Raw genomic sequence first — 14,955 nt, forward strand, 5'->3', positions numbered from 1 at the left:
TCAGCACTGTTCAAGAGTTTCCATATCCTTTCCAGTATTTGGTGTTCTCAGCTTTTTACTTTTTAGTCATTATGTAGTGGGTCTGTGGTAGTGTCTCATTGTGGTTTTTGTTTGTATTTTCCTGATTACTAGTAATTTTGAGCATCTGTTTATATGCTCATTTGCTTTTCTGAAATGTCGGCTTAAATCTTTTGCCCATTGTTTTGGATTATTATTTGTTAATATTAATGCTTGAGCTGTAATACTTCTTTATATATTCTGGTTACAATTCATCAGTCATGTATATGTATTACAGATCTTTTCCTCTCAGTCTGTGTCTTGGGTTTTTTGTTTTTGTTTTAATTTGTATTTTATTGATTATGCTATTACTGTTGTCCCAAGTTTTCCCCTTTTGCCCCCCCCTCCACCCAGCATCACCCACTCCCTTAGGCAATCCCCCCACCACTGTTCATGTCCATGGGTCTTGCATAGCTTCTTTGGCTACTCTATTTCCTATACTATACTTTACACCCCCCTGGCTATTCTGTAACTACCTATTTGTACTTCTTAATCCCCTCTCCACTTCACCCATACCCCCACCCCGATTTCTAGTCTGGCAACCATCAAAATGCTCTTCTTATCCATGATTCTGTCTCCATTCTTGTTTGCTTAGTTTCTTAGATTCAATTGTTGATAGATACATATTTATTGCCATTTTATTGTTCTTAGTTTTGATCTTCTTTTTCTTAAATAAGTCCCTTTAACATTTCTTTTTTTTAACATTTTATTTATTTATCTTTAGAGGGGAAGGGAAGGAGAGAGGGAGAGAAACATCAACGCGTGGCTGCCCCCGTGCGTCCCCTGCCAGGAACTGGCCGGCAACCCAGGCATGTGCCCTGATTGGGAATCGAATCACAATCCCCTGGTTTACAAGCCCACGCTCAATCCACTGAGCCACACCAGCCAAGGCCCTTTAACATTTCTTATAACAATGGTTTGGTAGTGATGAACTCCTCTAGTTTTTTCTTGTCTGGGAATCTCTTTATCTGCCCTTCCATTCTATCTGATAGAATGGAAGGGCAGCTTTGCTGGATAGAGTAATTTAGGTGGTAAGTTCTTGCTTTTCATCACTTTGAATACTTCTTGCCATTCCCTTCTAGCTTGCAAAGTTTCTTTAGAGAAACCAGTTGACAGCCTTATGAGAACTCCCCTATAGTAACCAACTGCTTTTCTCTTGCTGCTTTTAAGATTCTCTCTTTATCTTTAACCTTTGGCATTTAAATTGTGATGTGTCTTATAGTTGTCCTCTTTGCATCTATCTTGCTTGGGACTCTCTGTGCTTCCTGGACTTAACATGTCTATTTCCTTCATCAAATTAGGGACATTTTTTCATTATTTTTTCAAATAGATTTCCAATTTCTTGCTCTTTCTCTTCTCTGTCTGGCACCCCATTCATGCAAATGTTGGAACACATGAAGTTGTCTCAGAGGCTGCTTATACTATCCTCATTTGGGGGGTTCTTTTTTCTTCTTATTGTCTGATTGGTTGTTTTTTGCTCCCTTGTGTTCCAAATCATTGATTTGATTCTTGGCTTCATCTACTTTACTGTTGTTTCCCTGTAAATTGTTCTTTAATTAGTGTATCCTTCATTGATCTTTTTTTTTTATGCTGTAGAGGTCTTTACTAAGTTCCTTGAGCATCCTTATAACCACTGTTTTGAACTCTACATCTTGACAGATTGCTTATCTCCATTTTGTTTAGCTCTTTTTCTGGAGTTTTGATCTGTTCTTTTTGGGCCATGTTTCTTTGTCTCCTCATTTTGGCAGCTTCCCTGTGTTTATTTCTATGTATTAGGTAGAGCTGCTATGATTCCCTGTCTTGGTAGCATGGCCTAATGTAGTAGGTGTCCTGTAGGGTCCAGTGGCACAGCCTCCCCTATCACCCAAACTTGGTACTTGAGGTATACCCTTCATGTGTGCTAAGTACACCCTTCTCTTGTAGTTGAGCCTTGGTTGCTGTTGGCAGGTCATTTGGAGGGATTTACTCAGGCCAGTCAGCTGCAAGGACTGGCTGTGACCATTGACCACCAACCTCTACCTTGGAGGCACAGCTGTGCAGAGCCAGGGTAATGGTGCTCTGACGTGTTCTGTAGCTGTCCATTGGGTGTGCAGGCTCTGGGGTTTCCTGGGCCAAGGTCAGCTCCACCTGTGTTCTGCTCAGGGCCACCGTGCCTGAGCTATAAAGCAGTCCGAGGTGGCTGCTACTTGTGTTGGGGTTCCAAACTCCCAAGTGAAGCCAAGCTGTGAATCTAGGCTGGTTGCTGCTAGTGCAGTGCCCGGGGCCACTTTGCAAGAGGTACAGGAGCTTGGGATTCACTAAGGCTGGCTGTTGATTGTTTGATAGGATTTAGGAAGGTATGAAGTATGAGCCCTGACCAACCATTCATATGGAAAAGCAGCTTGGGTGAGCCCATAAGTTGGGTGGGCCCATAGATTGGGTGGGGTGGAGACTTAGGGAATGTCAAGGGCTGGGTAAACCGTGTTAGCTAGGTTGATGTAGTCTCAGGTTTGGTACCATCCTGCTGGCTCTATGGCTCTGTGGAGGGAGAAGTTTCTTCCACTGACTGAATTCCCATTAGTTTTGCAGCCAGAAATTATGAGGACTTACCCTCTTGGCACCAGAGCCCTGGGCAGGAAGGCCTGGTGTTGAACTGGGACTCCTCGTTCCTGAGATATCGCTCTAGACTTATTATCTACCACAAGTAGGTGTGGGACCAGCCTGTCCCATGACTCTGCCCTTCCTACCACTCTGGATGGATGTGGTTTCTTCAATTCTGTAGTTATCAGACTTCCATTCAACTCGATTTCTGAAGGTTCTAAGTGATGGTTGTTCTATATTTTAGTTGTAGTTTTAGTGTGGTTTCATGAGGAGGTGGGCCATCTTTACTTATGCTACCATCTTGACCAGAAGTCTGGAGATCATTTTTTTGTTTTTTAATCATCTCTCAAAGAGCAGAAAGTTGTAATTTTGATGGAGTCTAAATTATCACTTGTTAAAATTAGTTCATGCTTTTTGTGTTCAGTCTAAGAAGTCTGTCTATCTGTAGGTAGACAGAATTCTAAGATGACTCTTGATGACCTAACCCACACGTTAGTATAATTTTTTTTCTGGGAATTTGGGTATTCTGTTGCTATGATGAAGATGTTCCTGTAGTGATTGCCTAGTATGTTACATGGCAAAAGGGAGATTTTGCAGATAGGTCTGTCCTAATCACATGAACCCTTAAAATCTTGGTCCAAAAGAAGTGAAAGGATTTGAAACATGAAGATTCAATAAGAGGGAATTTGGGTTTTTTTTTTATTGTTTACTTTGAAGATGATGAAACCTATATGGCAAGTATTGTAGATGGCCTTCAGCAACTGAGTATGGCTGGTGGGTGGGAAGTAGTAGCAAAGAAACAGGGACCTTTAAGTCTTATAACTGCAAGGAAGTGAGTTCTGCCACGACTATGTGAACTTAGGATCCTGAGTGCTAGATAGGTAGGAACATAGCTCTCGGCGCTAGATACCTTGAGTTTATCCTCTTGAGACCCTGAGCAGAAAATTCAGCCACCTGTGTCTGGACTCTGACCTCTAACTCTGTGATAATTTGTTATGGACTAATATAAAATTAATATAATATCTGAAGATTGTAAAGTTTTTTGTGTGGTGTTATTCTTTTAGCTTTTATATTTGATCTAAAATTTTTTCAAGTTAATGTTTGTATATGCATTAGCCTAAAGGTCAAAGTTTGTTTTTTTCTATATAGGTATCCAGTTGTTTTGACACTATTCAGTTGCCTAATATGTTCCCATTAAATTGCCGTGGAATTTCTGTAGATAATCAGTTGGATATCTATGTGTGGTTCTGTTTCTATACTTTCCAGTTTATTCTCTTGGCTTACATGTCCATTCTTATACCCATAGCATACTGCCTTGTTCACTGTCAGATAGTTTTCCAACTTTCTTTTTCTTTATCAAAGTTGTTTTGGATATTCTAAATCCTTTGTGTTTCTATATAAATTCTACAGTCAGCTTTATATCTTTTAGTTCTGCAGTTATTTTTCAGGATCAGGGAATGTTTATTTCTTTGTGCAGCATTTTGAATAAATTTTTCTGATACATTTTCTAGTTTATTAATTACTGAGTGTTTTATGCCTGCCTTATGGTTTTGATTTTATACTTTTTATGAGACTGTTCGGTTTTCTGTGTCCTGTGCATTTTGTGTTGAGGGTTTGCCTTTCCCATTTTTTATCTACTGGAGATATCTAGGGGTATAACTGGCATGGGCCAATTTTGCTAATTTCTCATGTTGGGGGGGCTCCTAAATCATGAGATAGAGTTACGTACATTTAGACCTCAAATCCCTATGAAGCATATGTCTATGTTTTCAAATTCTCAGTGGGGGAGCCCTTTTCTCCCCTTATTGCGTATTAAACAGACAAGCTTTCTGGTCTTCTTGTTCATGCAGGTGGATTTTTTCCTTGTTTATTTTCATTGAGAGCATAGGCCCCTGAGGACTACAGCTTTGCAAGAGATCTTAAATCCAACTCCCCACCTTGCTCAGGAGCCTTTTCTACTTTTCTCCTGCATTCTCTCTCCTTTCCTCCACTCCATTTCAGTTGGTTACTGAAATGTCTTATTACAAATGCTTCTGGGGATAATACAAAGGTCAGTACCTACTTCTAGCTCTGGCCTTTGGTTCACTTTTTGTTTCCAGCTGTGGCAGCTTTCTCTAGTTTCTTGAGAGCTCAGCTAAGCCTTTTAAAGGATGTTACCATTTATCCAGCATTCCTAGACTTCAGTAGCTGGAGAGTTTTAGAAGATTCTATAGAATGCTGTATTGCAAGATAAAAAAGAATACGACTGTGTGCTTTGAAGATTGAGTTGAATTTACAGAAATCTTGGGTGTCAGTCAAAGTGTAACATTTTTAATATATGCATTTATTAATTTCTAGTTTTAAATGGAAGCTCCTTTTTAAAAAAGGGATCAGGAGCCTGATTTTTGAGTCTGCTTCCTGAGGAAACAAAAAGGCAGAAACTGGGTGAGTAGTAGCAAGTCCAGCTGTTGCTATAGTAAACACGGGACTTCCTGGCAATGACTCTTAACAGTAGGAAATGGAACCACTGCAGTGTCTCTCTAATTTGCCACAAGGTTTTGTTTCCCATCTTTGGCATAGGAGTTTCTGCTATATCAAGGATTTAGCCTTTCCAGTTTATTTTTACTCTTTTAGTCAGACAGTGATTAGAAAGTCTTACCCATGCATTGCACCCTACTTAGGAGTTTTGTGATTGACAGTTATAATAAATTTAAATCAGGTCTTTGAAACTTTCTGTGCATTTCCTTCTTGAGAGAAGCCCTTTTCCTCATGTGGCTATTGATGTACATTGTTTATAGGCCCTATTCAACCAGCGGGGGAGAGCATAGATTTTAGACTAAGATATAACTGGGCTTGTGTCTTGCCACCAGCCTTTGCCTCTTTGAAATTGTGTATTTAATGTGCTATCTCCATGTAGATGCATTGCTAGTATAGCTGGAAAGAGAAATGAACCCAAATATTGAGAAATAAAGCCAATTATTGTTCTTTGCTCACCCAGTTACTGTCATCCTTTCTGGGACATTCGTTGGTCTCGTCTGAGAACAGGAGGATGAACTGCCTCCATAGTCTCCTCTGAAAGTCTTGAGTTTAAATTAGTGCAACTTTTGTTTAAACAGATGAGGAAGCTGAGCTTATGAAATGTCTGTAAAGTCCACTGCCTGGTCCTTTAGTTCTTAGGACTTGGGCATGTGCTTTTTTTTTTTTTAAGAACTCCAGCAGTTTGCTTATGAGTTACCCCTTGGTGAAATTAGGCACATTGTATACAAAATATAACAATTTTTCCTGCCATAAGAATATTTCTTCAGGAGCAAAATTTAGCACAGAGTCTTCCATGAATATTTTTTATTATGTATATGCAATAGAAGATAGTTCAGGAATACTTGGGTAGTACAGAGGCCCCAACATTGTTAACATTTTGGTTTATTTACTGGAAAATTTTTTTCTCCCCTGTGGTTTTTGTCTCTTAATCAGTATAAATACCCTTAATATATATGCCAGTTGGGTTCTCTGAAAGCAGACCGAGATGGAGTGGGAGAGCAAGGGGCTGGTTGGTGTGAGTGTAAAGGGACTACAGACCTGGCAAGCTCAGGGTGGGCCATGTGGCAGGCCGTACAAGCTCAGTGAATGAAAGTAACCACACAGGATGGTCTAGTCATAGATTCCTAACTGAGAGAGTCATAGTGCATAGTCATGTCCCAGGCCTGTAGCTTCCTTCCTTAACAAAGGTCAGTCTTTTGCCTTAAGTGAGTCCTGTTCAGTTTTCTTATGTATTCAGTATAACCTACCTTTGAAATATCAGAGTACTTTTCCAGACTCCTCAGAGGCACAGCCTGGCACAAGACCATGAAACTTCTCTTGTCTCATTGCCTACATACTGTAAATGTTAAATGTTAACTATCCTGTACCCACCAATGTGAAAGAAGTGTGTATCTCTCCATTTTACTTTTTATCCAGTCCTAGAGATTTCCCTGCTCTGTTTCCTCCCAACTTCTTTTGTTGACATTGAGGAGTAATAATGACTGTGAGAAAAAAGGAGAAGGGTAGGATTCGGTATGGGAAGCTATCAGCCTGCAGTGCACACCTGACAGTCTCGCCTTGGACCACTACATGGCTCGGTCATTGGGCAGTCAATAAATGTCTTTGTATAAGTTTTTTGTTGTATTTAGGATTATTTTTCTTGACTAGATTCCCAGAAGTAAAATAAATTCAAGTGTGTGAACATTCAGAAGACCCTTTCTGTTGAAAGGTATTGTCTTCTACAGCGTCAGTGCAGAGTGTGAGCAACCTGTGGCATTAGATCTTTAACAGCATTGGACCTTGTTTTCCTAATCTTGGCCCATTTGTACTTGAAATATGTGTCTTTTCTCCCTTTTCTGACCTAGAGTCTCTTATGGTGTTTAGTGGGCTGTGAGTTTAGGGATGTGGTTCTTAATCCTCTGTCCATAGGTCCAGAAAGATGGGGAAGATAATGATAAGAATGAGGGCTCTAGAATCAGATTGGCCAGGTTCAGGTCCAGGCTCTGCTGTTAAATCAGGTTATTCAAATAATAAAGAGAATGACATCTTCCTTATGGGGCTATTTTGCGGGTTAAATGAAATAGAACACATAAAACAGTATGGCTCATTGTGTGTACTTAAAGGTTAGGTATTATTTCAATATAATTTTATTATTCTGGTACCGTAAGAATTAGAATGGAAGAGAACTTTTAATTCAGGCTCTATTCTTTTTCCAAGAGTAAGAACTGAGGCCTAAGAGGTTAATATGTTTGGCCTAGGTCAGTTAGCTAATGACTTACAGAACTTGGACCTGAAGGTGGGTCTTTGAATAGTAGAGAGTTTTCAACCTTGGCATTTGAGGATAATTTTTTGTTATGCAAGGCTGTCCTGTGATTTGTAAGACAGTTAAAACTAGCTCAAGGGACCTAATGGTGCAAAAAAAAAAAAAAATCTTGCAGTGGAATACCTTATTTTTCCTGGTATAATGCACACCCATGTTTTTGGCCCAAACTTTCAGAAAAAAACTTTTGTTTTAATTTTTAAATTCAATTATTTATTTATTTATGTTTAGGTACTTGGTTTTTGTATTATAAAAGAATTTTAGTTGCCCTGGCTGGTGTAGCTCAGTGGATTGAGCTCGGGCCTGCGAACCACATGATCATGGTTCGATTCCCAGTCAGGGCACATGCCTGGGTTGCAGGCCAGTTCCCAGCAGGGGACACACCAGAGGCAACCATACATTGATATTTCCCCCCCTCTCTCCTTCCCTTCCCCTCTAAAAGATAAATAAATAAAATATTAGAAGGAAAAAAAAAGAATTTTAGCATTTGTTTTTGAACATATTATGGCACAAGAAATTTTATGTAACAAATAATTACAAAACACAAGAACAGAAAGAAGGTATTTCAGGTACCGCACATATGTAATGCACATCCTTATTTTTTCTTCAAAAATTTAGGCAAAATGCGCATTATACACAGCAAAATATGGTAGTCCAAGTTTTGGGAGAAGGGAGGAGTACTCTGTCTTGCCTGCACTGGAAAGACCTAATTTCTCAACATACCTAGTTCTCATGAGCTCTTCGGTGATCTAAAAACTATTTCATTTGAGATGGAGATTTGTTAAACACAGCTCTATGAAACCTCTCCTTAAAGTGGATTCCTCTCCCTGGAAACAAATCCACGGGTTTAAATAGGGTTGTTTCACCCTTCTAAAGGTTTTTTTCCTTTAGTTGCAGGTTGCAAAACTAAAAAAAAAAAAAAAAAAAAGAAGTATTTATGGAATTCCAGTGAGTGGGAATGGATGATGCAATTCACATAACTAAGGTAATAGAAGTAAAACCAGAGCTGTGAGGAGGCTTTGTCCCCAAGTGAGTGTCCTCACAAAGTAAAGCTAAAATCAGGTTCTCTCCTATTCCATTTTACTTCCAAACTATAAGAGCAGCTTATTTTTTGTGATTATAGTTATTATCCTTTAAGATGGTGGCTCTTTTCCTGGTAACGAATCCAAAACATGAACACTATGTCTTTTCTTTTATTTAGGTCTCACTCGATTACTGTTTCATCAGTGTTTTGTGGTTTTAGCATATAGATCCTAACATGTTTTGTTAGATTTATACCTTTATATTATCTCTTTTGCGAAGTGATTATAAATATGTTTTTAAGTTTGTTCTGTCGGTTAGTCTTTACTATATAGAAACATGAATGATTTTTTTCTGTGTTGTCCCTATGTCCTGTGACATTGCTAAACATGCTAGTTCCAGGAGGGTTTTGTTGTTGTTGTTGTTGTTTGTAGATTACTTGGGATTTTCTATGTAGATTATCATGTCCTCTCTAAGTATGGACAGTTTTAATTCTTACTTTCTAATCTATGGATATTTTGATTTTCTTTTCTTTCCTTACTGCACTGGGTGAGACTTACAGTACTGTGTTGGACAAGAGTGGTGAGATCGGACACCTGGACTTGATTACTATTTTAGGGGGAGAGTAATCAGACTTTAGGATTTTTGTGTGTTTTATTTTTAAGGCACCTTTATCAGTTAGAGGAAGATTCCTTTTATTCCAGCTTTGCTGAGAGTTTTTCTCATGAGTGGGTGTTGGATTGTGTCAAATGTACATCAATTGATAGGCTTGTGTGGGTTTTTTCAATCTATAATTCACATTGATTTAAAAAAACAAACCAGCCTTGCATTCCTAGAGTAAACCATATTTCATCATGGTATATTATTCTTTTCATATGTTCCTGCACTTGATTTGGTAATATCCTATTGAGGATTTTTATTTCTATGTTCATGAGGGAAATTAGGTAATTTTCTTTTGGTTTATTGTCTGGTTCTGTTTTCAGGATAATGCTGGTATAAAAATGAAAGTTGGGAAGTAGTCCCTCCTCTTCTATATTTTTGGAAGAGATTGCATAGAATTGGTGTTATTTCCTTTTTAAATGTTTCATGGGATTTACCAGTGAAGACATCTGGCCTGAAGATTTATTTTTCCGAAGTTAAAACACTTTAAAATTTTTTAAATTTTATTTGTTTGAGAGAGAGAAGAAGGGGTGGGGAGAGAGAGAAATATTGATTTGTTGTTTTCATTTGTTGATTCTTGTATGTGCCTTGACCAGGGATTGAACCCTTGAACCTGCTACCTTGGCCTATTGGGATGATTCTCTAACCAACGGAGCTACCCAGCCAGAGCAGTATGTTGTTTTTGCTGCATATTCATTAGACATAAGTGGTAATTTCAATAAATACTTAAATTATATCGAAACTTTTTATAGTAAGTAAAAAATAAATGCAGTCATATGGCATATGCTGTCGTGTCTGGCTTCTTGCATTTACCATAATGGTCTTGATATTCATTCATATTCTTGCATTCCTTCTGATTGCTGAGCGTGTCCTTACCTTTCAAGACAGGTTTATCATCCATTTCTTTGTATAAGGTCCAGGAAGAGATTTAGAAACGATTTCCTCTTACAATATTACTAGCCCAAATTTCTGACCTGATCAGTGGATTATAAAATTTAAATTTCCTCATAGCCCAGCAGTCAAAGAACGCATTGTTACAATGAGGTAAACAAGAGTATACCTTTCAGAGCCTTAAGAAACATACAAGTATTCTGTCTGTGGTCATAGATCCTGAGTCTTGAGCTGGCATTTGGGAGGGGAAAATTAGAACTTAGTAGAGTTATACTCCTTGTATCTTAATTTTCCAGCCATTATGCAAGGTTTTCTTTTTCTAGAAAGCGACTAATCGGGAATGAGAATTAATTCTCATCAGTAAAAGCAAAGCTTTAAGTAGGTCATCTGACTTTGCTTTTGTGCTCCACATTCACCCTGATTATAAAAGGTCCTTTCATGAGTTTTCTAGGCTTTCATAGCTGCCAGACTCTCCACAGGCATTGTGAAAGAATTAAACTACCCTCCCCCCTGCAAAGCATGTTTCATGGACTCTTTCGTAGAGTACACACTGCACTATGTTCAGCCCAGCGGGAACTCTTTGCAGACACTGAATATATGAACAGCCCTTCTTCTAGATAAGAGATTTCAGTGTTGATTAGTGTCATAGCTATCAAAGTTAGTAGCCATCAGTATCTAATAGATAAAATAACTTACAGTCTAATTTTTGGCAAGCAATTAGACCAGAGTTTTTGTTTATGTGTATATTAAAGGTACTTGAATATAAAATTTGCCCCTAGATAATTACTGTCTAATCAATTGGATAAGAGGTTAACAGGTTCTTCAAATAACCACATACTCATGATTAACTGTTTAAAAGAAGATAACACTTAAATAGTTTGCTATGCCTGCAAGAGTAGAGGAGGAAAGTAAACATGGAATTTTGAATGGATATTAAACAAACTGCTTGTGGTGTAATCTCAGGGCGGTAAAGGCTTTTTTCATTTTACGGGCATTGAGATCCATATATTTCAGGGAAACTATAATTGTATAGAGTTAACCATCTATATTGATTTTTTTCCAAGGACTAGACCTATCAGTTAAAATAGTTTCCAAACAATTCTGGTGAAATTAATCTCTTTTAAGGCCTTCCAGCTTACTTACCTATTCTGTAGTTCCCACTATAAAATATTCCCTAACATCTTCTGAGTTTTTAGTCACTTAAGTACTCTATTTCTTTTAATGATCTTTACTCTCTACCTTTTATTCCTGTCAAGACTTGTCAATTCAGCTAATTCTCTTGCCAGTACTCAGTCCTGTTCCTTTGAGTTCTGACCTTTACCCAGCACAACATTAATTCTGTATGTTCTCTAAACCATTACTGCTTAGAGCATTTTTCTAGAAAAGAATTCTTGAAAAAAAGGTCTCATTTTACCTTGGCCACCAGGGCTGCCCAGTATCAGCGTTTTCTGCCCTTTTCTGTAGCAGCATTGTAAGTCTTACTTTTCACTTCTTAAAACTTTATACTGTCTCCTCCTCTTGTTTAGCCTTTGACTTTTCTGCATACCTTATAGGAAATTATCAGCATGTAGTCACATTGAAAACCTCCCTTATTAACCCTCCTTTATTATTTTAAAATAATTTATAGGTTCTTGTGGATTTTCTGTGTAAATGTTCGTATTTCCTGCCAATAATCTTATCCTATCTAATTTTTGTAATTCTAATTTTTTTTCTTATTGCAAAGGGGAGGACCTCCAAGTGATAGTGGGTCATCTTGTCACCTTGTCATATTCTTGATTTTAAAGGGAATTTTTTCAATGATTCCCTGTTGAAGAGCATAATTGTGTAGGATTATTGTTGTTTTAAAATAGTAACTTTTATCACAGTTAGGAAGTCTTCTGTTCCTAATTAAGAGGGTTTAAAAAAATCATGAATGTATGTGTTTTTATCCAGTGCTTTTCTACATCAATTGAAATGATTGTATGATCTTTTTTGAAAATATAGGTAAATTGTATTTAGAGATTTTATATTAAAACATTCTTGGATAAACTCAGATTGATCTTGGGTTATCTTTTTTATATACCAGATTCAGTTTGTTAATATTTTGTTTAGGATTTTTATTCTATATTATTGAGTGGAAGTGGGACTGTAATTTCCTTTCTTGTAATTTTTTTAATTTATTGATTTTAGAGAGAGAAGATGGAAGAGAGAGAGAAACATCAATTTATTGTTCCATCTATTTATGCATTCATTGGTTGATTCTTGTGTGTGCCCTGACTGGGGATCGATTCTGCAACTTTGGTGTATTGAGATGATGCTCTAACAAACTGAGCTACCTGGCTAGGACTTCTTCTGATATTTTTTGACCAATTTTAGTGCCAGGTTTTATTCACCTCTTAGGATGAGTTGGGAATTATTCCCTTTTTCCACCCCTCATCATCTGGGCTCAGTATTTTCTTTGTGGCATAATTTTAAACTTCAGGTCAACTTCTTTAATAGTTACAAGAGTATTCAGGGTTTTTATTTATTTCTGAGATAGTTTTAAGTTTTCAAAATTATTTAGCTATTGTTGATAATAGTCTTCGTTTTTATCTACTGTATCTATAGTTATTTCCATTTTTTATTCATAATATTTGTGCCTTCTCAAGTGTAAAATTTATTGCTTTCACATATGTGTACAGTAGTGAAACTATTACCATAATCAGGGAAGTGTGAACATACCTGTCACGCGCCAAAGTTTTCTGTGCTCCTGTAACCAGACAACAGGGTTGGCTGTCTGTTGCCACAAAAGCCAAACTCATGAGGCAGATGCTAGAGCAAAGGAAAGAAGTTTTATTTGGGTGCTATGCGACCTGAAGGAAATGCTGGACTGTCATCTCAAAGCCCATCTCCTTTTTCTGCCATGGAAAAAGTCCACCTATCCTCGGCAAGGCCAAGATAAAAACCAGTGTCCTGAGTTCATTTTCCATTTTAAAGTCCAGTCTTTTGGAGCCCACAGGCAGCTGCTGAGAGGTCTTAGTTTCTATTCAGGTAGCTTAACTTGTTCCTGGTTGCTGCTCAACTCAGGCTCCCTCCTAGAGCCTGTGAGCGGAGCCAAAAAGGCCATGGTCCATGCATCTGCTGGGGCCACATAGTCACATGCTCCCAGGCAAGAGAGTGCATGAACGCACGGCTAGAGCATCACCAGGTGGGCAAGAGAAGAGAGAGTGAGACTTCCTCCTGGAGGCCGTGGACCACACGGCTGCTATGGCCACATGGCCCATGGAAAGAACAGGCGAGTGCACCGTGTGAGTGCAGGTCATGAGCAAGAAAGCCAGAGCTTCTTTGTTCCCCTGAGATAATATTAGCTTGGACTTGGGACATGCCAGATGCTTTCTCAAAATGACCAGTTTTCCAAACTTTTGTGTGCTTTAAGTGGGTCCACCTCCCAACCAGTCCCTTCTTTCCCCAGGGTAGACTGACAGACCTCTTTGGTCCAGCTCAGTTCTTTATCAAATAGGTAATCTCAGCATATTTTCTCCCATCTGTGGGTTTCCTTTTCATTTTGTTGATAGTGTCTTTTGATAACAGAAGTTTTAATTTTGGTGAACTCCCAACATCTATTTTGTTGTTGTTGACTATGTTTTTGGTATCTATTTTAAAAAATCATTGCCAAATCCAGTGTTGTGAAGCTTTTCCCCTATATTTTCTTTTTTTCTTTTTTTAAAATATATTTTATTGATTATACCATTACAGTTGTTCTATTCCCCCCCTTCATTCCCCTCCACCCGCACACTCCCTCCCCCACCATTCTCCCCCCTTAGTTTATAACCACGTGTCTCAAGTTCTTTAGATTCTATATTTCCCCCACTATTCTCACCCTCCCCCCTATCTATTTTCTACCTACCATCTATGCTATTTTCTGTGCCTTATCCCCCCTTCTCCTCCTCCCACCCCCCTGTTTCTAACCCTCCATGTGTTCTTCATTTCTATGGTTCCACTCCTGATCTAGCTGTCCTCTTGGTTTGCTTTTGTTTTAGGTGTGGTTGTTAATAAGTGTGTGTTTGCTGTCCTTTCACTGTTAATATTATTCATCATCTTTTCCTTATATAAGTCCCTTTAGCATTTCATGTAATAAGGGCTTGGTGATGATGAACTCCTTGAACTTGACCTTATCTGAGAAGCACTTTATCTGTCCTTCCATTCTAAATGAAAGTTTTGCTGGATAAAGCAATCTTGGCTGTAGGTCTTTGGATTTCATGACTTGGAATACTTCTTTCCAGCCCCTTCTTGCCTGTAAGGTCTCTTTTGAGAAATCCGCTGACAGTCTGATGGGTACTCCTTTGTAGGTGACTGTCCCCTTATCCCTTGCTGCTTCTAGGATTCTCTCCTTCATTTTGGTCTTGGCTAATGTAATTATGATGTGCCTTGGTGTGTTCCTTCTTGGGTCCAACTTCTTTGGCACTCTCTGAGCTTCCTGGATTTCCTGGAAGTCTATTTCCTTTGCCAGACTGGGGAAGTTCTCCTTTATTATTTGTTCAAATAAGTGTTCCACTCGTGGCTGTTTCTTTCCCCCTTCTGGTACCCCTATAATCCGGATGTTGGAACATTTAAAGATGTCCTGGAGGTTCCTAAGCCTCTCCTCATTGTTTTGAATTCTCATTTCTTCATTCCTTTCTGGTGGGATGTTTAGTTCTTCCTTCTGGTCCATTCCATTGATTTGAGTCCCAGTTTCCTTTCCATCACTATTGGTTTCCTGGACCTCTCCCTTCATTTCAATTAGTTTAGCCTTCATATGTTTCTCTAATTTGTGACTGTAGTCTACCAATTCTGTGAGCATCCTGATAAATAGTGTCTTAAATTGGGCTTCTGAGAGGCTGGCACTTTCCCAGTCGCTTAGGGTTATTGGCTCTGGGACTTTGAGTTCCTCTTTCGCCATCTTTTGGGCTGTGCATGCCTGATAAGTAGCAGGA

General features: G+C 38.5%; 1 protein-coding gene across 3 annotated transcripts in view; it reads left to right on the forward strand.

Annotated features, from left to right (window-relative positions):
* The window catches only part of PTPRA (protein tyrosine phosphatase receptor type A), a 142,334-nt gene that overhangs the window by 35,630 nt on the left and 91,749 nt on the right, over nucleotides 1-14,955 (forward strand). For 2 of the 3 annotated variants that reach the window (XM_037044322.1, XM_037044324.1), the window contains exon 2: nucleotides 8,345-8,438. The exons of the other annotated variant lie outside the window; for it this stretch is intronic. In XM_037044322.1, coding sequence (XP_036900217.1) covers nucleotides 8,412-8,438 — 27 coding nt within the window. In that variant the 5' untranslated portion in view covers nucleotides 8,345-8,411. The remainder of the gene's footprint in view (nucleotides 1-8,344; nucleotides 8,439-14,955) is intronic. 3 annotated transcript variants of the gene reach the window in all.

This window comes from Sturnira hondurensis, unplaced genomic scaffold (genome assembly GCF_014824575.4).
Source record: "Sturnira hondurensis isolate 20B ecotype Veracruz unplaced genomic scaffold, ASM1482457v3 Scaffold0004136, whole genome shotgun sequence".
NCBI classification, from domain to species: domain Eukaryota; kingdom Metazoa; phylum Chordata; class Mammalia; order Chiroptera; family Phyllostomidae; genus Sturnira; species Sturnira hondurensis.